General features: G+C 54.4%; 1 protein-coding gene across 1 annotated transcript in view; it reads right to left on the reverse strand.

The window, feature by feature from the left end:
* VWA5B1 (von Willebrand factor A domain containing 5B1) overlaps window positions 1-23,211 on the reverse strand; it is a 54,610-nt gene that overhangs the window by 26,826 nt on the left and 4,573 nt on the right. The window contains exons 2-8 of the mRNA XM_035020225.1: window positions 13,305-13,469; window positions 11,635-11,787; window positions 10,201-10,471; window positions 6,872-7,017; window positions 5,878-6,009; window positions 5,140-5,264; window positions 1,234-1,410 (exon numbers count right to left, since the gene is read on the reverse strand). Coding sequence (XP_034876116.1) covers window positions 1,234-1,410; window positions 5,140-5,264; window positions 5,878-6,009; window positions 6,872-7,017; window positions 10,201-10,471; window positions 11,635-11,787; window positions 13,305-13,443 — 1,143 coding nt within the window. The 5' untranslated portion in view covers window positions 13,444-13,469. The remainder of the gene's footprint in view (window positions 1-1,233; window positions 1,411-5,139; window positions 5,265-5,877; window positions 6,010-6,871; window positions 7,018-10,200; window positions 10,472-11,634; window positions 11,788-13,304; window positions 13,470-23,211) is intronic.

A 23,211-nucleotide genomic window follows, 5' to 3' on the forward strand; every position in this document is an offset into this window, starting at 1 on the left:
CCCTCTCCTCCTTGTCAGTCCTGTTGCCCTGGAAACAAGAGTTTTCTCCAGGGACAAACTAGGGGGAGGGATGAAATTTCAGGTGACAGCAGAGCCTTCTAACTTCTTATTCTCGCATCCTTCATTTCCTTGAACTATGCGCCTTTACCCAGTTCAATAAACAGCGACTGGGGGCTTTTTATGCATAAGTACAGAGCCGGGCTCCATGGGGAGAGATAGATGAGAAAGATCTGGTCCTTTCCCTTAATGAGTTCATAACTCCAGAGGAGGAGACACCACATCCACACAACCAAAAATACCAAGAAGAGCTAGACAATGCCATAATGGAGGCGAGTAATCTCCTGAGGGGGATGAAACACTTCTGGATACACAGGGAGGAATGTTTATCACTCTTCTGCACTCCTTCAGAACTTCCCACTGCAATGAGGCCATACTCCCAGCTATGGCTGGTTAGCTGGGCTGCCCCCTTGCTTGACTGTGAACTCCTGGAGGGCAGGAACTATGTTTGCAACCTGCTGTTTTTCCAGACGGCCAAGCACAGCACTTTGCACATATTACACACTTGAAAAAAAAAAAGAATATTTCCTACTGGATTATACACACTCGTTAAGGCCATGTGCGATGAATCTCTGATGTCAGGTGGCAGGAACAGACAGACAGGAGTTTGATCTTAGACCACAGCAGCTGTGTGACCTTGGGGAGGTTACTGAAATTTTCACAATTGGCTTTCCCATGTGGAAAATGGTGACAATAGGGCCAACCTCACAGGATTATTGTCCGGATTAAACATCAAGCTGTGCATTAAGTGGCTGGGTTGTATCTGATACATAGTAAGCTTCAGCAAATGTTGGTTCCTTCCTCTCTTTTCTGGGCCCCTCTCCACTCAGGATCTAGTGAGGTGTTTCAGCCAGAGCAGGAACTCAACAAAGGTTTGCAGAGTGCCAAGGAAAGCTCTAGATGATTTTATCCCTTGGACAATAGTTCTACCTCCGTTCATACCACTTCAAAGTTTTATTTTGGGAACAAGTTGAGTTTGGGTGTCTCTGTTCAAACTGATTTTAAAAAGTTAAGTTGTTCCTTGTAGTCATGGGCAGTCACTGAGGGAAATAGTTCAGGTGTGGAAGGAGGGCTGCTTGGAATACAAGAGTACTGAGGAAGCTGGCTTGGGGGAGCACAGCTGATCTACCCTGGAACCCTAAGTCCTGGGTGGGGCGGGGGTCCTCTTACAGGTACCTTGACGCGGTGGATGTTGGTCCCACTCATGCTGCCACTCCGGTCAATGAGGAAGATAAACTCGCCATGGGTCTTTCTCAGGTTCGGCTGGACTGACTGGAGGTCAGGGCAGAAGTTGAGCATGATGACAGAATGGTGGGGAATGTCCTTGTGGAGGCGTTTCCGGATGATTTCTGTCTGGAGGAGAAAGGAAAACTCTCACTTGGGCATTCCAGGGGTCCAGAGCCGCTCCTGGGGGCTCAAGCTGGTCCCTGCATTACTCACCAGGCTTTGTCAAGATCCCACTCACACTCTGCACGAGAGAGTCCCAGGTTGACTGCACCTGGCTCTTCTGTGTGTTAGACTTTCGCAGTTGCATGGACTTTGGAGGCAGAAAGACCGGGGTTTAAAATCCCAGCTCTCACCATCCAGCCGTGTGATCTTGGGCTAGTCCCTCCTCTGGGTCTGTTTCTTCATTTATAACATGGGGCAAATGACGTCCCCTTTCTAGGGCCACTAGAGGATGACCCTGAGCAGGAAGTCCCCGCATAGGTACAGGCTGGAAAGCGTCTCTCTGGCTTTCACCCCCAGTGTCTAAGCCACTCTCTGGCTCATCTCCCCTGGGCTTACTGATTCTGATTCTCTCCCTCTGCTAACTTCCTACTCATTCTTCAGATTTTACCTCTTTAGGAAACCTGCCCCCATCTTTAGGGTGGACCGACTAGCTTCCTCCTCCGTGGTATGAAGACAAGAGTACCTATCTCACCGAGTTATATGGACTCAGTGCAATGCTTGTGAAGCCTGCTGCCTGGTACAGAGCAGCTGTTTCTGAACAGGATCCACCATTACCAAACCCTCTGGGGTTTAACTTAGAGCCCCGTACAGAGATGGGCTCCTAAACATTAAAGGGATGACGGGACCATAGTTCTTTATCTATTTTTGCGTGTTCTTTTCGCTGGCCCTGGCAAGCTGCTGCTGAACGTTGCTTCTGGACGCACCCACGCGCGCTGCACCATATCTCATTTCCTCCGTCCTCACTCTGCCCCTCTCTCTCTCCCTCCACTCCAACTTCCTCTCTCTGTCTCTTTATCTGACTGTGTCTGTGTACCGGTGTCTCTGTGTATGTTTCTCCGTTTTTATTGGATCCCCTTCCTCAACTCAATCGATGACATCATCATGCATGCAGGTGTTCAAACCCAAGACCTAGGGGTTGTCCTTGGTTCCTCTCTGTCCTCACCCCGTACATCTACCATTCAGCAGAGGACCATTAGTTCTGCAGCTAAGATGTGTTCTGAACGTGTCTTCTGCTCTGTCTCCACCACCACGACCCCAGTGCAGGACAGTACCGTCTCTTGTCTAGACCCTGAGTGTCCTCTTTCTGCCACTTTTTTCTCCCTGTGGTCTATTCTTTTTTTTTTTTATTTCACTTATTTGAGAGAGAGAGAGAGAGAGAGAGAGAGAGTGCACAAGCAGGGAGAGGGGCAGAGGCAGAGGGACAAGCAGATTCTCTGCTGAGCAGGCAGCCAAAGGCGGGGCTCGATCCCAGGACCCCAAAATCATGACCTGAGCTGAAGTCAGACGCTTAACCAACTGAGCCACCCAGGCGTCCCTCCCTGGGATCCCTTCTACATAGAGCAGGGAGTGTGATCATTCTTGTCATCTTGTTGTTTAAACAATAGCTTCCCCTCATACTTTGCATCATGGTTATGAGACTCCCTAATGCCTGACCCCTGCCTACCTGTCCACCCATCTTTGCCCACTCTGCTCCTGATACTTCAACAACACCAGCCACCTGTTTCCCGAACATGTCACCATTGTCCTGCTTCTGGTTCTGGGCACGGTCTTCCATTCCTCACCACTCACCAGGTCTCATTCTCAGACAGGCTTTTTCTAAACCCCAGGCTAACCAGCACGCACACTTATCACTTATTATCATATTATCCTGCTTTATTTCCTTCATGGTCCCCAGCCCTCTCCACACTCATCTAGCTCATTCATTTACTTGTCTGTGTTATAATGTAAGCTTCACGAGAACAAGGACATGTTATTTTTAGTGTTGAACAGAGCAGACGTCTATTAGGGACACAGTATTGGTTGAATGAATAAAGGAGGGGATGAATCTGTGTAGGTCTTTTTATCTCCCACTGACCTATGTGTGCATCTCTGGGGTTTTTTTTCCCCCCAGTCTCTCTGTCTCTACTTGTCTCTGCTTCTCTCTGCATCTCTGTCTCTTGTACATGGTGTCTTCCTCTGTCATTTGCCCCTCTTTGCTAAATCACAGCTTTGGACAGCTTGTCACACCCACTCTTCCTGACTGATGTTCACCCTCTGGATGCCTGCCTCCCTCCCTTGGTGAGGGATCGCGCTCTCCCTCCCACATGGAGCTCCTTTGCCCAAGGCCACTGCCCAGCCTGGCTCACTGGAAGACACAGCCCAAGGTAGCAACAGCGACATCTGCTGATGAAAGGAGCCCTTCTGGGAACCTGATTTTTGCCTCTCAGAGAGGTGGCGTGGGGGCCCTGGCTCAGGATTCTCCAGTGTCCCCTCCAGCTGCCCTTACCCAATTACAATAAACTCATCACTTCTTAGCAGCTTTGGGTGATCCCTATCATCCCTGGAGCTCATGAGAATACAGGGTATTTGCATAACCGACCCAAGGTGGCAAATTCTCATTTGCTTCAGCAGTCCCAGATCTAATTGATAAGTCTTGGCAGGCAGGGGAGACAGCCCCAGGCCTGGGAGCCCCACTACCCCCACCCCTGCCCATGTGCTATAGTTCTCAAAGCTCAGGGGCACTCCCGCTCTGAGAACCTCGCCCCAGCCTCTTCTCCCAGTTGACTCATATGGGTGAGAGGGCCCCTCTGGGAAGGCAGGTGTTTCCAGTGGGGTCCCTAACATGGGATGATATGGGTCGTGAGCTACTGACCCTTTCCCTTTGCTATCCTTCTTACCTCCCACCAGGCCCTCCAGTGGGATGTCCAGCAATGGGAATGACGTGAGCTGGAAGCAGTCTACACATTCCCATACCTCCCCCCTCTGCCGTGGTCCTCCACCAGTCAGGGAGGGGCTCTTAAATCCAGTGAAGCTGCCCCCCAGGATCGACTCTAAGTGCTTAGCCTCATGTCACCAAAGTCAACTCCCAAAAGAACGGTCTTCCCCTCCTCCCAGCTCACCAGTTCTTTTGGGGTGCTAAACCTCAGTGTTCTCATCAAAAACGGGGAGACCAGAAAAAGAAGTGTGCCATTGTTCTTAAACCTGCCTTGGCCTTCAGGGCCTGGCTTGGTGTGCAGAGCCATGAGCAGGAAAGACTGCTGGTGTAACTTGCAGCCGGTGTCCCAGCCTCTTACCAGCCTTCCCCAGCCCACCCCTCCCCTCTGCTAAGGCCTCCTCACGCTGGCACTTCCATGGGGAGGGCGCGGGCCGAGAAAGGGTCTTCTTCAGGCTTTCTCCACTCTGCCTTTATTCTTTACATAATAGTAGCAAGGATCTCAGAGGAAGAACGAGCAGGACACCCTTTCAGCAGGTGGGAAAAGGGAGGCCTAGGGGTAAAGATTGGGCTGGGAGGGCACCTGCCTGTAGGGTCCTGGGGGTCCCCTGGGGTGGAGTAACCTGGAGAAGACCAAGGTTGTTTCTGCCACCGGCCTAGAATGTCACCTGGCTTAGGCCTCTTGGTGACACCAGGAGAAGGTGGCCTGGCAGGAGGCGGGAGGACAGGGTGCCTGCTGCATCTGGATATCCATCTTCCCAGCAGCGGTGCCCCAGCCCACTGAGGGAAACACGGACGAGGATTTGCCACCAGCTTGCTGTGGGAGTGACCAGGCAAACCACCCCCTTCCCCTGCCCAGTATCTTCATTGGTCCAGTGATGCCCAAGTGCCCAGTGTCACCCCACTTCTGCCACCACGGACTCGGTCCCAGCCACCCTCACCTGTCTCTCTGCCCTGCTGTCCTTCTTCATCCCTTTAATGAACTCCGTTCTTCCTTTCAAGTACTGCTCAAACTCTCCCAGGGTCATGTCCCCTTTCTCCATCAGGACGTGTGGCATGTGGGGCTCTGCAGAGATGAGATGAACTCTTGGCACTTGTCCGAATTGAGGGCAATACCAGGGACCTTGGTTTAGGAGCAGGATCTTCAGGGTGGGGAGGACTCCCAACTGGAAGAGGGGGATAGATCCCTGACTGCCTGGAGGGGTGGGGGGGGGGCCTTAGCTGGCAGGCAGGAGAGCCTAATGGTCTCAGAGAATTCACTACCCCTCTCTGGACCTCAGTTTACCCATCTGTAAAATGGGAGAGAGACCAGGTTCTGATCTTTTCAGATCCTGACATTTTATGAATCCTTAAAGAGACAAAAAAGTTACTCTCTGAGTGTTCAGAGCTGGGAGGGCCTCACTGAGCTTAGGATTTCAAAGGTCATCTGTTCAGCTGCCTTGGAGGCAAAGTACCCTAATGGGTACCCTGAGGTCTCTGGAGCTAGAATCCGGGCACTCAGCTCTGCCAGCTAGAGTCATGTTTCCAGGAGCCACGTAGTTGGTCTCCTCTCTCTGCCACAACCCCCCGTGCTCTCCCTGGCCTGGCCACTGGACGAGGGGCCACGTGTCTGTGCCCCACGGGATCAGCATGTCTTCCTTCCCACAGGCCTCCCAGGGGCCCTGCCTGGTGCACTGTACCGCTGGGGTGGATGAGGATCTCCACGGGCCGGTCGAAGGTATGCCTGTTGGCCAAGGTGATAATGATGCTCTTGGCCGATCGCGCAGACGGGGCGGCGTCGGCACGGATCTCGTGGGTGGGACTCTCCACCCCTGTGTGGAACAGAAAGGCGGAATAGGCTCAGCACTCTTGGGAGAAATAGGGGCTCAGTGGGGGGAACATGGAGACCCAGGTCAGAGATGAGAGGCTCCTGACTTGCTGTGTAACCACGGACAGGCCTCCTCCATTCCCCGCATCTGCAAAATGGGGGCTTAGACAGATGATGTCGATGGCCTTTCCTGCCCCGACCTCAGGATCCACTGGGGTCAAAGGGTTGCTTCCTCTTAGGGCACATAAAGAAAGAGCTCAACGTTCGGATCGCTGGGCACTCTGTAAATGCCTTTTGTGTTGGAACATCATGCTGCTCTGGGAGAACACTCATTGACAAGAAACCATGTCCTTGTATCCCTTTAAAACCTTGAGTGGGCTGGGGACGGGAGCCATCAGAACAATGGTCCCCAACTCTGCCTGCACATCAGAATCACCTGGGAGCTCTGAAATATTCCAATCCCCAGGACATACCCCAGACCACTGTCATCAGTAGTCTGGGTGGGGTCTGGGTGGCAGGATTTGAAAGCTCCCCAGGTGATTCAACCATGCAAGGTAAGAACCAGGAAGCACCTCTGTGCCTGTTTCCTCTAGGAGAGGACCAAGGATGTCCATGCCCCCATGGACATCGCCCCACGGGAGCCATTGAGGTGGGTATGGGAATAGTCTTGAAACCTGTCCTTGGGAGGGGCTCATCATTGGGCCACATGTTGGAGGGCATGAACTTCAGGATGTCTTCCATCTGGGCAGGACCACTTCCCTGCCCTCCCCTTCCTCTCTATCCCTGGCAGCTTTTGGCCCAAAGCCCTCTCCACTTTGGGGCCTCAGGCTCGCCAAATCCAGGGGATCTGGGCAGCTGTGTCTCACCTGCGAGCAGGCAGGGCCCACGAATCTCCAGCTGGAAGCTGAACTCGTATTCCATGGGGTTGGACACATTGGTGTCCAGGAGAGTCGCCAAGCACAGCTTGCTCCAGGGGTCCAGGGCGCGGGTGCCGAAGCAATGCTTGTCTTTGCTGGGAAGGGGGTGGAGAGGAGGAGGAAGGGGAGGAGGAGGAAGCAGGGGGCCAGCGGAAAGACGGAAGAAGATGGTGAGCCCTGGGCAGCCCTGGCAGCCCTGCAGCCCAGCTCTCAAGGGGGCTCACGAGCTTCCTCCCACCTCCCACCCTTACTCTGCCTGCCACGCCACATGCCTCCAGGGAGGGTCCGGACTCCGACGTAAGGCGCAGCTACCTGGTAGGCCTGGTGCCCCCTACCAGCGGCGCACGTTCTCACCAGCGCCCTGAGAAGAGGCATCAGGGCCCCCATCTCCCCATTTCCCACGTGGGAAAACAGAGGCTCCACGAGATGCGGCGGCTACCCCAAGTTCCTACAGCTAGGACTTGGCAGAGAGTGCGTCCTTGCCAGGTCAGTCTGGCTCCACAGTGAGGAGGTTAACACCACATCACCCCATTTCTTGGCTCCCTGCCCTTCTCTGTGAGCTGGGAGCCCCTGCACAACCCACTTCTCCAAGCCTCAGTTTCCCATCCATGAAATGGAGGTAATAATGAGGTGCCTTGAGGGAGTGCCCTGCTGAAGGCTCAGGTTTCTGGGCTCTCTTTCTGGGTCATCCCCACCCTGTCTCGGACGGACCCTGCTCCATCCCCCACCCCCAGGGCCACACCCTTCTGTCCTGAATGGCATTCAATCACTTCCTTTGTACCGCTCACTGCTGTGTTTCTGAGCTCCATCTATGTGGCGGTCTGCAAACCAGCCTTTGCTGGGACATGGTATCACTTAGGAGCATCTGTTATCTCGGACTTATTTCTTCCTGCCCCCCTGTGTCAACAGATAACACCGCCATGAAGATCCTCATCTGCGTCCCTTTTTTGGGCTTAGGAAAGAATTTCTCTGGGGCTCCTGGGTCAAAAGCTTGTGTGCTGTCTTTAACCTGCTGACATTGGCACAACCGAGCCTTCTGTGTCTGAGAGGCAGGGCCTACCAGGGCTGGGGACATTCAAGGCCTCGGTGGGTCCAGGAACGAGAGGCCTGGGAGGCCCTGAGAAGCTTTTTCCTGCCCCTCCCGGCAGGCGGAGTGAAACAGATGCTCTCGGGAGAAGCAGGTAGCAAATCCCCATGAACCTCAAAGTCACTCAGACAGAGTGACACAAGAAAAAATAAGAAGCATAGGTAATACCAAGTGCTAGTGAGGAGGAGGAGAGAAGGAGACTCTTCCTTCCGCTGGTAGAAGTGGAAACTTACCAGCCTAGAAAGCAACCTGGCAATACGCAGCATGTGTCTGGTGTTCCTGGTCTGACATTGGCTTGTGCCGCCTGCTTCTCTGCTGTGCCGACAAGGTGTCCTTGCCCTAGGCTTCAGGATCCTATAATCGGACTCCCTATCATCCCTCTGACCTCTCTCTTTCCTGCTCCTACGCTGCTATAGCCATATTAGCCTTCTTGCTGCTCCCCCAACCCACCACACCCATTGCTGCCTCAGGGCCTTTGCACTAACCACTTGCTTTGCCCTCTGCCCAGAATGTTCTTCCTCCAGCATATTTCCAGCCTCCCTTTCTTTAGATCAGGCTTCAAATGTTGCCTAAGCCTAGTCTATTTGAGCTAAAATAGCACCCAACCGCACTCTCTCCTCCTCTAGCCTCTATGCTATGAAGCATTTAGCTTCACGGAACTCACCTAACATATTACATGTCATGAGCTTATTTCTTTAGTCTGTCCCCATGTCCCCCCACCCCCATCAGAATGCCAGCCCCATGAGGGCAGGGACCTTGTCTGTCTAGTTTACTGCTGTATTCCCAGCACCTGGAACCTTGCCTGGCACCCAGGAGGTATTTAATTACTGCCCAGGTAATAACTGAAGAGTGCCCTCCAGGCTGACTCCACGTGGGAAGCTGCAAGAACCCTCCCCCAGCTCGGTCTGAGGCCGGCATTCTAATGGTGGCCTCCAGAACTTTGCTGACACCATGTTCTGTGTCCCCAGCTGTCCCCAGAACCCTACCAGGGTGTGTATGAAACTGTGGGATATGCCTGGTGCATCTTCCCAGATTTCAGCTTGGTTCAAAGGTTTGAGACAGGACTTGGGGTGGGGGGAGTTCAGTAGTTTAACTGGTCATTAATTATGAGTGTTATTTTTATGTCAAAATGGTACAAAGATCCTCTGGAATAGATTTTAAAAATTCACACATGAATGATAAAATACAAGACCTCAAAAGACATCTGAATGCAGCAGGTAAGAAGGGCCTCCTCTCTCCCTGCACGGGAAATGCTCATCCTCCTCAGTCCTCAGGTGGGGAAAAGGGAGGAGACCCAATTTCAGCAGCCGGGGCTTCAGGCTGTGACCCATCTTCTCTTCCTGCCACCCCTCCAGGGGAGCAGAGAGAAACTGTCCTGCCCTGGGCTTGTAGTATTCCCAGCCCACCTTGCTGAAACCCCTTGTAATGGCTTTTTGTTGCTTTGGGAGAACCTGAAGTTGACCAGGGCCACAGGGCATCCTGTGTGTCTACAGCCTCATCTCCTATCGACCTGCTTCAGTTTCCCTCTGGAGTCCTGTCCTTGCTACCTCAGGGCCTTTGTCCCTGCTATTTTCACCTGTAGGAATGTTCCTCTCTGTGCCCACTTCTCCGTCATGGCTCAGCTCCCAGCTGAAATATCACTCCTCCGAGAAGCCTGGCCTCCCCCTTAGCCCCCCAGGGTGGGTCCCTCTTTTATAGGTCAGCCCAATGCTCTTCTCCTTCATTGCACTTTTCACATCATTAATTATGCATGCAAGCACAGAAACAATTACCTACATATCAGTAGTGTTCTTAGTTGGATAATGATCTCTCCCACCCAGTTCCACTTAGGAAGGAGACATGCTGGTTTGGTGCCCTCTGTATCCCTAATACTCAGCTCAGTGTCTAGCACCTAGTAGGTGCTCAGAAAATACCTCTCATGTGCTTATAGAATAAAGCCTGGAAATTCTCATCCCAAGCTGTCCAAATACCAGAGCTTCTGGCCTATAGTGACAGGGGGCATTTCAGGGAGATTCTTAAATGTTCTAAAAGTGAATGGAGGGGAACAATTATTCAGATGGTGACCACCTTAGCACTCAGCCTCGCCTTCTTCTCTCTCTCTCTCTCCCACCCCTCACTCCCCTGCCTTCATCCAACTGACTCCCTGTGGCCACCCAAGGCTCTGCCCCTGGTCCGGGCTGGGGCTCCTTACCTTTGGGCCTGCTGGGTGGAGGGGCCGATGCTCTCGGTGCAGAACTGAGGCACGGTCGGGGCGCAGACAGAAGGCAGCAGGACCCGCACAGCCCCGCTGGGCAGAGTCGGCAGCTCCGAGGAGGTGCTGACAAAGATGGTGACGTTCTCCATAGGGGCAATGGTCCCCAGGTTGACCACGAAGAGGATCCGCTCCAAATCCTCATCCAAAGCCACCTTCCCTGGTGTGCAGGAAGGAGGGATGACAGAAACCCCGTCTTGCAGAGTGTTCCCTAAGTGACAGGCCTGGAGTCAGCAGCTATGCATATATTATCTCTAGTTCCCTGTAACTGTGGTAGGTTTGCGAGCCCCTTTTGCTGATGGGAAAGCCCCGGCTTAGCGTTGGGATGTGACTTGCCCAAGTTACTCAGTAAATAAATTACTCATTGAACCCGGATCTGAACCCACAGGGGTCTGAGGCCAGGCCCCGTGTACTTTCTGCTGGGAGTGGCAGGCTGGGACCCACAAAACCCCGACAGAAGTCACGTCCCCGTTCCCAGACTCTGCTTCCCCTCAAAGAATCACATGTAAGCCCCCTCCCAGCTTTGGGGCAAGAGCTTTTGTTCAATTCTCTCTTGTTGTTTGAGAGGCCCATTCCCTCACCCCTCCTTAGCCAACGGCACCCAGCCACCAAGCCCTTCATGGAGACCTCCCTGGTCCCCACTCGGCCCCTCTCTCCCTCCTCCGACATTATCCAGACCTCTTCTGCCATAGCCACTCCCACCTCCTGTTGTGGTTACCCTGAAGCATGTCCTAGCCCTTCTTCCAGACTGTAAGCAGCCCTAACAACTTGAAGGCAATTTGGTATCTTACATGTGCTGGGTGCTCATTAAAAGATTCTCGAATGTCTTAATGATCAGATCACAGACCCAACGGTAAGACTCTCTTACGTCACATGATACTTGGTCTGAATTCAAATCCTGATGGTCACTAACGTGCTGTGTGACCTTGGGCCGGTCACCCACCCTCTCTGTGCTTCAGTATCCTCAATAGCAGGCCCAGTAGCCATGATTTGAGTCCTTACACTGTATCAGAGACCGTCATCTCTGCAACCATGTCTCTGTTGAGCTGTGGGGGTATACAATTACTAGTTCCATTTTACAGATGAAGTTCAATTTTTTATTTAAGCTCATAGCATTTGCAAGCAACAGGATGGGGAGTCAAGCCCTGGTATGATCATTCTACAGCCTCTGAGCTTAAGGCATGTGCTCTCTATAGAGATATAGAGGTGAGACCAGGAACAACGTTCAGAGAGGTTAAATGATAGGCCTGAGGTCACACAGGATTCCTGACTCCTGGTTTAGTGCTCTCTCTACCCTATCCCACTGCTGTCCTTCCAGTCTGCTCGAGACCCCAGCCAGGCCCGGGCCCCGCCTCCGCCCTCTGTCCTCCTCACCTGTGAGAGCTGTGGCTCGGAGGCGGGTGCCCTCAAAGTGGGCGCTGTCCATCTTGGCTTTGTCCTTGATCTGCACTGTCACGACACGGTCAGCAATGACCGCCTCAAAGCCGACCACCGTGGTACATTCATCCAGTGGGTACACGAAGAGGCCTGCAGGGGAAGGGCCCAGCATCACGGGGTGCCCCCGCCGCACCCTGCACACCCCGCCCGAGGGAGGGAAGCCAAGCCTTTGACCTGCCAGATGGATGGACGGCACTCACTGCCACTTAGAAGATGCTGGGGGACTCCAGCTGGGGCGGGGGGGAGAGGGGGGCAAGTGCACCAGAAGCACCGTGGGAGCAGTGGGGCAGCTTGCAAAGGGACAGATCTTACTCCGCAGGCATGTGAGACCCATGCGGCCAAGCCGTCTGAGTTTTCAAGAGGCAGTGGAAATCCGGTGGAAAATTGTTGTGTGTGCCAAGGAGCTGGGGCATGGGAGGAAACAGACTAAGGCTCTAATCCAGTCCAGGCCACCCCTCCAGGCCTGGTGACCTTCGACAAGACACTTGGCTTCTTGAAACCTCACAGCCCCATCTATAAAATGGGGCCAAGAGAGCCAAACTCATGAGGTTGTCGCGAAACTGGAAAAAGTAGCCACCGTGATTTAGCTGTGAGCCTCATGGTTTTATACCTTAGTGCTTCTCAGACTCTAAGAGCACATGAGTCACCTGGGTGGGGGGCCCACGAACCCTGGGGCAGCACAATGCCTGGCCCATGGTGAGCCCCCCATAGACCCCGGCTCCCATCCCTCTGAGCCTCAGCCTCCTCATCTCCAAAATGGGGAGACTGGTTCTCCCTGCACGAGGAAAGCCCAAAGACCCTCCCACATTGGCCAGTCCTTTATCTCCTGGGCCCCTAGCAAGTTCCATTTTAAGTCGCCCCCTGGAGATTTTCCTAAACAGAGGACCAGGGTGATCTGCTCTGCCCAGGAGGTTTCTGAGGAAAAGTCAGTTTCCCTGCAGGTTCCTCTGGGGACCGAGAAGGTTGGGACAGAGGGTGGTACCCCAAGACATGAAGCCTGGGGATTAGGAGGCCCCCATCGCTGGGGACGAGGAGGAATGTTAGCCGTAACAAGCTTTTACACAGCCCCTCTTGGCCAGCCTTCCCGTGACCCCCTTCCTGAAGTGGGAAGGGAGGCGATGGATTGACAGACTTCTGCTGGCCAGAGTCCCGCACTCTCTCGACTGCCCCACATGGATGATTCATAGTCTCACACTGCTTTTCATTCCGCATGGTCCTTCCTCATGCATTACCTCATCGGCTCCTCCTGCAAACCCTAGTGTCCAGACAGGCAGAAGAGCATCTCGACCTGGAGATGTCACAGAGGCAAGAGTGGGAGCTCCTGGTTCTCCGTAGAGTCTTGATGCCTCTCCTACTGGGAGGTTCCCTGAGAAAGTGGGGGGACTGGCCATTTGAGGCAGGTGGGCCTGCCTTGTGGGCTGAGCCCAAATCCTGACCTGATATGCTACTGGCCTTGAGGCCTGAGGGGCAGAACCGTCATGCCCATTTCACAGATGAGCAAACTGAGACTCCGAAAATGTATATAACTTGCCCTGTGTGGATCCTGTCAAGGTGAGGATTACCCAAGGGGGAAGGGACCCTGGGGAAGCTGCAACAGGGGTCCTCACCTTGGAAGGGCTGGGCTTCCAGGTTGCCATAGGTGAGGGAGGCAGTCAGCCCCAGGGCGTAACCACTGACGAAGGACGTGACGTCAGAGGCGGTGAGGGGCAGGGCTGCCCCTGTGATCTGGTTCAGCAGACCAGGCATCCCTCTGGCTACTCAGGCTTCAGGGCCTGCAAGAGACAGGAAGGGTGGAAGTGGGGAGATGGGCCCCCCATCCCTTCCCAGCCCAGGCCACCACTTCCGCCCACACAGGCAGCCAGCATTCACGCCCTTCCCGGGGAGTGACTCCTGCTCACTCTCAACCATCTGTGAGAGAAATGGGAATTCCATTTCTGCCCATTTCACAGCAGAGAAACCGAGGCCTGAAGACGTGTGACCTGCCTGGGTTCACTCAGTGGGAGGGAGCAGAGTCAGGACGAGAGCCCGAGCAGGTTCACGGCCAACCTGGAATTCTCCCCAATGGGCAGTGCTCCCCGAACTCTGGATGGGAGTCCAGGGACTCGGGGTCTGACCCCATCCCTTTGTCAGCCCTTTAATCTCTGAGCTGTGGCTGCTTCCTCAGCAGAATGAGGGAACGGGGATGGCTCACCACATCCCTCCTTCTCTGAGCACATCTAGAATGAATCTACCCATCACTGCCAGGTTGTGAGGGGAGTGAGGAGTACCCCCAAAAGATACTCAGGTGAAAGGAGCCACCTGATTCCTCCAGGTGTGCAGGTCAAAAAGCTGGGAGTCATTCCTGGCAGCACTTCTTTTTCACTCCTCCCGCCCATACCCAGTCCATGGCCAAGGCTTGTGATTTATCTCTGCAAATGCCCTGGCGCCTATCCATTCTCCGCCATGGGCATCCTCATCCCAGGCACCACCGTGTCTATCTGGACTGTGGTTCCCAATTGGCCTCTTAAATCTGCCATCCCCCCCACTCCCATCCATTCTCTCCTCAGTGGCCAGGCCCCCATAGCAACGCACCAAGCAGAGAGGTCTCCATCCCCCGCCACCTGTTCCTGGGGTAGAGGCCGAAACCTTTAAGTGCCTGTGTGGTCTGGCCCAGCTGGCCTCTCCAGTGGGTTAGTCCTGCATCATCACACAGCCCTTGTTGGCTCTCCCAGCTTCCAGTCCATTCCTCAAACGTGTCTTGTGATCTCCCACCTTTGTCGTGCCATTCACCCCACCACCCACTTTTAAACTAGTAGCTAGTAACCTCCTCCTTGTCCTTCAGTGTCAACCGAGGGTCACCCCGTGGGGAAGCCATGCTCCCCGGGCCCAGCATCCTCCCATTCTCCGTTCATCTGCCTCCCGCAGAGCCAAGTCTCTCCCTCAGAGCACCTCTATCCATTTGTAGGGATGCAGTTTGTTGTGTGAGATTAGTTTGTGGCTGTCTGTCATCCCATTTACAGTGTGCGCTCCCGGTTGTATCCTCAGTGCTGATGAAATGAATATGGGAATGGATGACTGTCGTTGATCCCGAGGGATGGACCGAGCAGTTCTCAGGGCAGTGATGTGTCCATTGTCTCTTGGGCTCCCGAGACCCTCCCAGGTCATCGCTGTGCTTGAAGGGTGTGGTGGGAAGGGGAAGCGAAGTCAAAGGGTGGGGAATACAAATTTGAGGTTGGGTTCGCTCCAGATTTTCCTCCCTGTGGAGCGTGAGCCGGGCAAAGCTTCTGTGGGCTGGTAGCCTGTTGCTGTTATTTGCAAGGTTGTTCAATGTGTGCTTTTTACTCTGCCTTTTCTCAAAGAAGGGAAGTCTTCCCCTCCAGGTCCTCCTTGTGCCCTGCTAGGATCCTCTGGTGCTCCCACGCTCTGTGCCTGGCAGTGTCTTTTTAATTATGTTCTCCCTTGGGGCTCCGGCCCAGACAGCTCCCAGCCCTGCCTTATCTGGGCAGGCTGACTGACAACAGGAAGCAGATAAGGAGCCAGGAAGGGGCTGCTGTATCCCCAGCTGCCTTCTCTCAGGCGTGTTCTCTGTCCTGGTGGCTGAGCAAAGCCTAACTGCTCCCAGGGGGCAGAACAAGATGGCGGAGTTCATTTCCTGAGCCACCTTGGCTGCCATGCACACTCCCTCCCTCCCTCCTCCTCAGCCTGGGTCTCTCCTGGCCGCAAGGCTGACTGAGGAATGCAGCTTCAGGGACCCAGCGCCCAGATGGTTGGCAAACTTGGCCTTTAGTTTCAGTCCATCCTGGGATGGAGTTTGGCCAAGGGGTATCTTCCCACACTGTCCCTGGGGCCCACCCCTTGGGCACCTTGCCCAGGAAGTGGGGAGGGGTCCTTGCCCAGGAAGTGGGGGATACCTTCCCTTCTTGGGAAGAGTAAACTTGAAATTCTTTGGAGCCTAAACAGTGCGGCGTATTTTTCATCAATTCATCCAGCACCGATAAGCATTTATTGTATTCCAAGCCCTGAATTAACTACTGAGGATATGAAGATAAGACACAGCTCTGTCCTTAAGGAGATTACAAGCAATCTAGCAGCAGAGGAAGGGGAGTGCGGGAGGAATAGTAATGGTAACTGGAATCTATCGAACATCGAATGTGCTGGATGCATGTATCATTTCACTTAATCCTCACAACCACCTTATAAGGCGCATTACTGTTTTGTAGATGGAGGCACTGAGGCCCAAAGAGAGATGCATTTGGCTTTGCACACGAGTTTGGGGGGTGGCGTGGAAGGACAGAGGGGTAAGTGGGTGCTTGTGTAGGGCTTTCCCCTGAAGCAGCCCAGGGCCAATCCTGTGAGAGGTAGAAGCCAGAGCCAATGGTGCTGGGCTCCTCTCTCCAACCATCCTGGCTGGAGTGGCCTCTAGGCCTTAGGAAACACCCAGGTTATAGGAGGCTCCCGGGGTGACTGTTGAAACCAAGACTGTTCTTGATTGTCTAGAGCCTGTAAATCTCCAGTGATCCCTGTCCTTTGGGGAGCCCTCTCTGGAGCCAGACAAGCCTAGACATGAGTCCTGGTGCATAACTGACTGCTTCACTCCCTGACGTGGGTGCTCTTTAGTCCCTGGATGCCAGCACCCTTGTCTGCAAAACAGGGCGAGTGGAGGGGCCACTGGCTCCCACCTCACCAGCACCATGAAGATCACATCAAATAATGTATAGAAAGTACCCAGTACTTGCCTGGCACATACTAGGTGCTCAGTAAATATACAGTGAAATGAATGAATGAATGAATCATAACACCAGGCTGGTAGTTTCTGGGTTCCTCATTCGCCTGGCTGAGGGAGAGATGTTCTCTGACCACCAGGCCCAGGGCAGCTTCTCAGAGAAAATACTGATGCTAAATCCATCAGGCTGTCATATCAGTGTTTATGTCAAGGGTCCAAATACACCATCTCTGGCAGCACCAGGGTCCCACCATCTTCTAACAGACAGTCCGTTCACAGGGGATGCCTTGATTCTGTGTCCCTGAGCCAGCTTCTGGCCACCCCCCACCCCCCGAGCCTCCTGCTGTGCCTTCTGCGGCCACCACTCTGGAGTCAGTGAGCGTCCTGTATTCTGGGCCTCTGCTGGGGTTCTCTCGGAGTCCCTGTCCAAGACTGACTCCTTGTCACCGCTCAGAGTCGGGAGGTGGGACAGGTGTCTTCCTTGGTCTCAGCTGCTGCTCTAAGACCACCATTTTTTTTTATCTGCCTATAAAACCCCTTCTCTGTGGTGCTTGCCATTCCCAAGGTCCCGGTTACACCCTTCTTGTAGCAAACACTTGGCACCTGGCTCCCGTCTTCCTCTGCTCCCCAAGCCCTGCCATCAGCCCGGTGACTTTAGCATCCATAGCGACGGTGCGTCCAACTCCCTGCACTATTATCCCCTGCCCCCTGGCCCTCCGAAACCTTTGCTCCCACTCCAGCTCACTTGCCACTTGCACTCCCACGCCGTGAGCTTAGGACGCCACCCCCCAGTGCTCCATCTCCAAAACCGCTCACTCGGTCACGTAGGTCGCTCTAAAAATCACCAACTCTCAGCACCCCCGAGCCCTCTTCCCTTGATTTCTCCCAAGCACTTGTCATCATCTGGCATGCTGCATATTCTGGTTTGACGTGTCTCCCCAACTCTCCAGAATGTCATCCCCAATGAGGGCATGGGGGTGGTTTCAGTTCCTCCGCTGGATACCCACTACCGAGAGAATAATGCCTGTTCTAGTAGATGCTCCATAAATATTTCTTTTTGAAATGAATGAAACATCATTCCACGGGCTTTATCTATAAAGCTTGGCAACAGCCCTCTGGGGTAGGTACTCCTAGCATCCCTGTTCTATAGATGAAAGCACCAAGCTCAGGGAGGTGAGGTAGGCTGTCCAGGGTCACACAGCCGGTAGCTCACGGGGCTGGGAGCTGGACCCAGGCAGAAGGACCACAGAGTCCATGGGCTTGCTTCACTGTGGGGCTGTGCTGCCTCCTGCTGAACCTGCCCCCCGAGCTGTGACATTTGTCTCCGGGCGCTGTCTTGACGTCCTCCTCGTCTCTCCATTTCCACCACTGCTTCTTCCTTACCCTCCCCTGGACCATCTCCACCATCTCTGACTTGGTCCTTCAACTTCCAGGCTGCGTCCCTTCCAGTTCACTCTGTCACCTCAGGCACGTGCCCACGCCCACGTAAACACACACACACACACGCGCGCGCGCGCACACACACGCACACACTCCATCTTTACCCTGAGCATTATGGCTCCCCATTGCTCTTGTCTGTTGGGACGGGTTAAACCCTCAGTATGGCATTCAGGGCTCGTCCCCATTGGGTCTCCATCTCTGTCCACTTGTCACCTCCTACCACGTTCTGCATGGTCACTTTGTTCCAGACACCCTGACCTTCTCACTGTGCCCTGAACAGACCAGCTTCTTTCTCACCCTTGGGCCTTTTCCTGGGAGGATGGTCGCCTCCTTCTCTGCTTTTCAAAGTCCAGCTCAACCTTCAAGGTCCAGCTTCACTGTCCCCTCCTCTCTGAAACCCCCCATCCCCGACACCCCAGTCTGTCAGACACGCCCTCCCCCGGGGCTTCCACAGCCTCTGAGCACCTGTCTGTCACAACTGTCATCCGAAGCACTGTAACTGCTCCTTGGAGATGCTTGGCAACCCCGGGCGCTGCAAGAACGTGGGTGCCCCTCCTTCTGTGCCTGGGTCCCAGCTCCCTGCGCGGGGCTCCGTTCAGAGGAGGAACTCTAAATGGGGCGCCTACCAGGTTGTAATGCTTTAAGAGGCATTGCTAATGCTCACACTCACCCTCCCTATAGGGTGAGGGAAATGAGGTGCCGGGGGACGTCTGGAAGTGTGTTGGTGAGTGGTCAGGCTGGGTGGGATAGGAAGCAGCCTGCCACCAGCTAATGCCTACTCTTCCCCTTTTCCAGCTGCTTCCCAGTCCATGCTGAGCCCAGGAGAGGCTGATGGAGGAGGGAGCCCCGGGAGCCTGGGGAGCGTGGGCTTCAGGACATGGGGCTTCCCCTAGCTGCGATGCCCCTCGAGCTGCCACTGTGATTCTGAGTACATGAGCTCAGCCAGCCCTGCACACCACCACCCCCTCCCCCCAGCCGCTGGCCCCAGAAGATGCCTCTGGGCAGGCTGTGGTCTGCTCCCCCGTTGTCTTGGAACAGCCTGGGGTTCAGGGTTCTAGGCTGAGAACAGACTGGGCCAACGGGGACCCGCAGCAGGCAGTGTGACTTGGTTTAGATGCCATGTGGGGCCACGTCCAGGGAAAGGAGCCAGGAGAAGAGAGAGTGGGGACCCTGCTTGTCTTCCATCATCATGATAGGCTGGGGAATGCCTGCTTCAGGGTCCTGGGGTCAAGGAGAGCAGCCTTCTGCTTGCTTGCCAGAAAGGGATAGGAGAAGGGGGAAACTTGCTTGTGGCTATCAGCCAGGTCCCAGGATCTGGAGCACTACCTGGGTGAGAGTCCTAGACGGCCACTTCCTGGTGGCCTTGGGCCAACTACTCAGCTGGGCTCTGCCCCTTCCATACTGTGTGACCTTGAGCAAGTTATTTAACCTCTTTGTGCCTTAGCTTTCGAATCTGTAAAATGGGACCACGACAGTGCCCACCTCCTCAGAAACTGGATGGATAAAGGACAGAATGCCTGCAAGTGAGTGGGCAGGAAGCTAGTGGGTCCTGGATGGGGCTGAAGGCTTCTCTTCCAAGGGCTCCTTCCCGGGCTGGGTAAGCTTGCACAGATGCCAAGTCAACACAGCTGGGAAGATCCTTGGGAAGCTGGGCAGGTGCCTGCCCAAGAGCCCACCTCAGTAAGCCCTCTGATTCGGGCCTTGCTGCTGAAATGGGCCCTGTCCCCTCTCCTCCCCAGTTCACTTTTGGTCCCAGAGACAGCCCGGCAGCCCTCCTTTCCCCATCTGGAAAGCTATTCTGGAGACCTCTCGACCTCTCCCCTTCCCCCTGGCCAGATGGCCCCAGACTGTGTCCACAGGGCCAGGTCTCCCCAGCTCAGTGGTCTCAGCCAGGCCTGGGCCAGACTATGAACCCACCAAGCAATTCAGACCTTGCCCCCTGCCTACTCACCTTGGGCTGGGGGTCCTCATCTTTTTCCTTGTCACCGAGCTGTTTAGAAAGTCCATGCTCTCATGCCCCCACTGGGAGCCTATGTTTCAAGGACCACCCCCACACGGAGCAACACCAACAGTCCCTTCAAAGTTGGGGCAGGTTCTCAGGCCTGGTTGATTATCCTAAGCTTCTAGAATTCTGGGGTTCTCACATTCTGGTCTCCTTCTCTCCACCTCCCCCATTGGGACCACATCCATGCTTCTGAACACCCCACCCCTGCCCCATCTACCCCATGCTCCAACCAGTCAAGACCACTTGCTCTTCCTCTAAATAAGCCTGATTTTCCTGCTTCCACGTCTCTTCTGAGGCTACTTCTGAGCAGTCCCCACCCCAACCCTGCCCCCCAGAGGAGTGCTCACCTATCCTCTAAGGCCCAGCTCAAATGCCACCACCTCCATGAAGTCCTCACCCACTCTCTCATCGGCCACTCAACGGATGTAGAAGGAGCGCCTCCCATGTACTGGGACTGTGCTGGGCCTGGGCCCCAGAGGCGAGCACGACGGACAGGAACTCTGTCCTGAGGCCTTGTGTCCTGTCCCCTTGTGGCCCGTCAGCTCCCGGCACTTGAGGCCAGGACTGCCTCCCCCCGCCCCCGCACTGTCTGGCCCATAGTCGGTGTTCACCACTGGCCTGAATGGATGCTGGCAGGTGCTCCATTTGTCCAGTGATTGAATGAGTGAGGGAATGAATGAATAAATGAACAGGGTGGAATGTATCAGGGGTGGGAATAGGCCTTGGCTATGGGTTCCTTTAAAGCAGCTAATGGTGTGAGAAATCTCTCGATTTCAGCCCAAAGCCTGTAGGATCCCATCCCAGGGACAGATGTAGTCTTCTGGAGTGGGGAACTGGGGGATAATCAGGCCAGAAGATGCCCAGGCCACTCAGTGCTTGGCGTGCCTGCATTGCCGAGAGAGACCTGGAGTCCGGCCAGTCCGGATGTCCAGGTCCGCCAGCCCTGCAGGTGGCTGAGGCCCAAGCCGCCCACGGCGGCAGAAGCGTCCAGCTAAGAAGCTGCGTCTGGGCCTGCTACAGGAGGGAGGGAGAAGCACAATCACAACGAAAACTGCGCATCCTCCAAGCCCTGCATGAGGGCTGCCGGGTTTCTGAAGACTCTGTTGTCCACCATTGACAAGGTGTCGTGAGTCCTCGTAGGTGGTGCTGGTTGGCAGGTGCACAGATGCCTGTTTCCGGGGGGCCCCGGCAGGTCTCTGGGGATGTTGGTCTCTGCCCACCAAGGGTCATTCAGAAATGAGCCACCCCATCACTGGGAAAATTGGACTCCATTGACACGAATGCAGTTTGCACCCATCTTTCCAGGACCGCACGCGCAAGGTGAGCCCCCTGCGCTGAGCCAGCAGCATCCGTGTGGCCCCAGGAAAGGCACTAAGTGGTCACCTGTGGCTTCAGCCTTGTCCATGCCTCCCTGGGCGCTGAGGAGCTCACGGGAGGATGGCGCTGGGGAAGGGCTGTTTTAGAATCCCCCCCGCAGTGCTTTGCCTTCTAGAACTGCTCTCTTGTACAGGGGGGCTTCTAGGAAATTGAAGAGATACCCTTGCCCTGTGCTTTCCCCAAACACTTGGAAGTGATGGAATGACAGGCTAGGAAGCTACTTGCTGCTTCGGGAAACGGCCTTTCCTCTTTCTTGTCAATTCTTTCTCACAGCAACTTCTTTGAAACTCAGTTTTGCCCTCTGTATAATGGGCATGTAAACTGGCAGTTTATCCGCCCTGGGCTCTTGCAAGGATTGCAAGCGAGACACTGAGTCTAGAGGGCTTGCTTACCCCGATTCATGTTGGCGAGGCTTTCGCTTCCTTTCCTCTCTGGGATTTCTTCCTGGTCTTGCTCTCCCACCAACTCAGGCCGCATCTGGGCACCCGTGTTTTTGGCTTTTCCCCACGGTAGTCCTGGCCACCCATTGCCCCCAGACCTGCTGTCCAGCCACCCCGGGACCCCCTTTCCCACAGCACCCAGCCTGGGTGGTGGGTGAAGCATAGATTCATTGCCTTAACTTCCTCTGAGGTCCCAGGTCGGTTTGTGCCCTGCTGCGAGGTTGCTCCCCACACAGGTTGTCCCCTCGGATGGCACAGACAGGCTGCGTGAGCCGAGGGCACGGGACAAGGTCCCCAGGCCCGAGTGCCAGCTCTGCCGACCACTCTGTATGGGCCCCGGCCTGGGACCCTGCTGTCGCACTCTGCCAGTGCCCACCGCTTGGATCCCGTTCTCAGTGCGCCTGGTGGGACGCAAAGACGGGTGGGTTGCTGGCTTAGTATCTGTCTTTGTCCACCTTTCCCCGGGGGGTAGGGACCGAAGCTGTCTCATTCCTTGTTAGCACATAGAAGAGTGGCTGAAAGAGCTCTTTAAAAGTAATAACAGCTCGGGGCACCCGGGTGGCTCTGTCGGTTAAGCGTCCGACTCTTGATTTTGGATCAGATCATGATTTCAGGGTGGTGAGACCGAGCCCTGCATGGGGCTCCAGGCTCAACATGGAGTCTGCTTGAGATTTTCTCCCTCTGCCCCTCTCCCCACTCTCTCTTTCTAAAAATAAATAAATAAATGAAATGTTAAAAAAAAAGAAAGTAGTAACAGCTAAGATACGTTGAGCAATTAATATCTGCTGGGCATTATTCTAAGTGACTTTCATGCATCAGCCCCAGGAAACCTCAGGACAACCCTATGAAGGAGGCAGGTCTATTATCCCCATTTTCCAGATGAAGAAACTGAGGCCAAGGGAGTTTGCATCTCTTGCTCAGGTGATACACTCATAAGTGATGGAGTCGGGATTTGGACTCTGGCTTCAGAGATTGAGCTGTTAACCACAAGGCCCCTCCATACTTACTGCAGTGACCTGGTGAGGGTTACCTCCCAACTCTGACCCAGTCTTGGCATCTTTATCTAACAACTTGAAGAGATAGGCCTGGAGAATTAATCCTCTCTCCTCTCTCCCAAGTTGAAAGCCCAGGGTCCACCCAGAAGAAATTGAGTGCTCCCAGCTGCTCTAAAGGAACAGATGTGCATGGATTCCCCATCTTTTTTTTTTTTTTTAAGATTTATTTATTTATTTGAGAGAGAGTGAGAGAGAGAGCATGAGCAGGGGGCTGGGCAGAGGGAGAGAAAGAACCTCCAGCAGACTCCCCGCTGAACGCAGAGCCCAATCTGGGGCTTGATCTCACAACCCTGAGATCATGACCTGAGCCAAAATCAAGAGTAGGATGCTTAACTGACTGAGCCACCCAGCTGCCCTGTATGCGTTCCTCATCTTAAGGTTCCCATTTTAAGGGGGCCACATGTCTGACTTTTAGGCTACTTTCAGAGGCGTCACTGTTTCTGGGGTTCCCCAGGGGATTATCTCATTTAAGCCCCATGAAGACCTTATGAAGCA

The sequence above is a fragment of the Mirounga leonina genome, unplaced genomic scaffold (assembly GCF_011800145.1).
Source record: "Mirounga leonina isolate KUSES-001 unplaced genomic scaffold, KU_Mleo_1.0 Mir_173, whole genome shotgun sequence".
Taxonomy (NCBI): Eukaryota; Metazoa; Chordata; class Mammalia; order Carnivora; family Phocidae; genus Mirounga; species Mirounga leonina.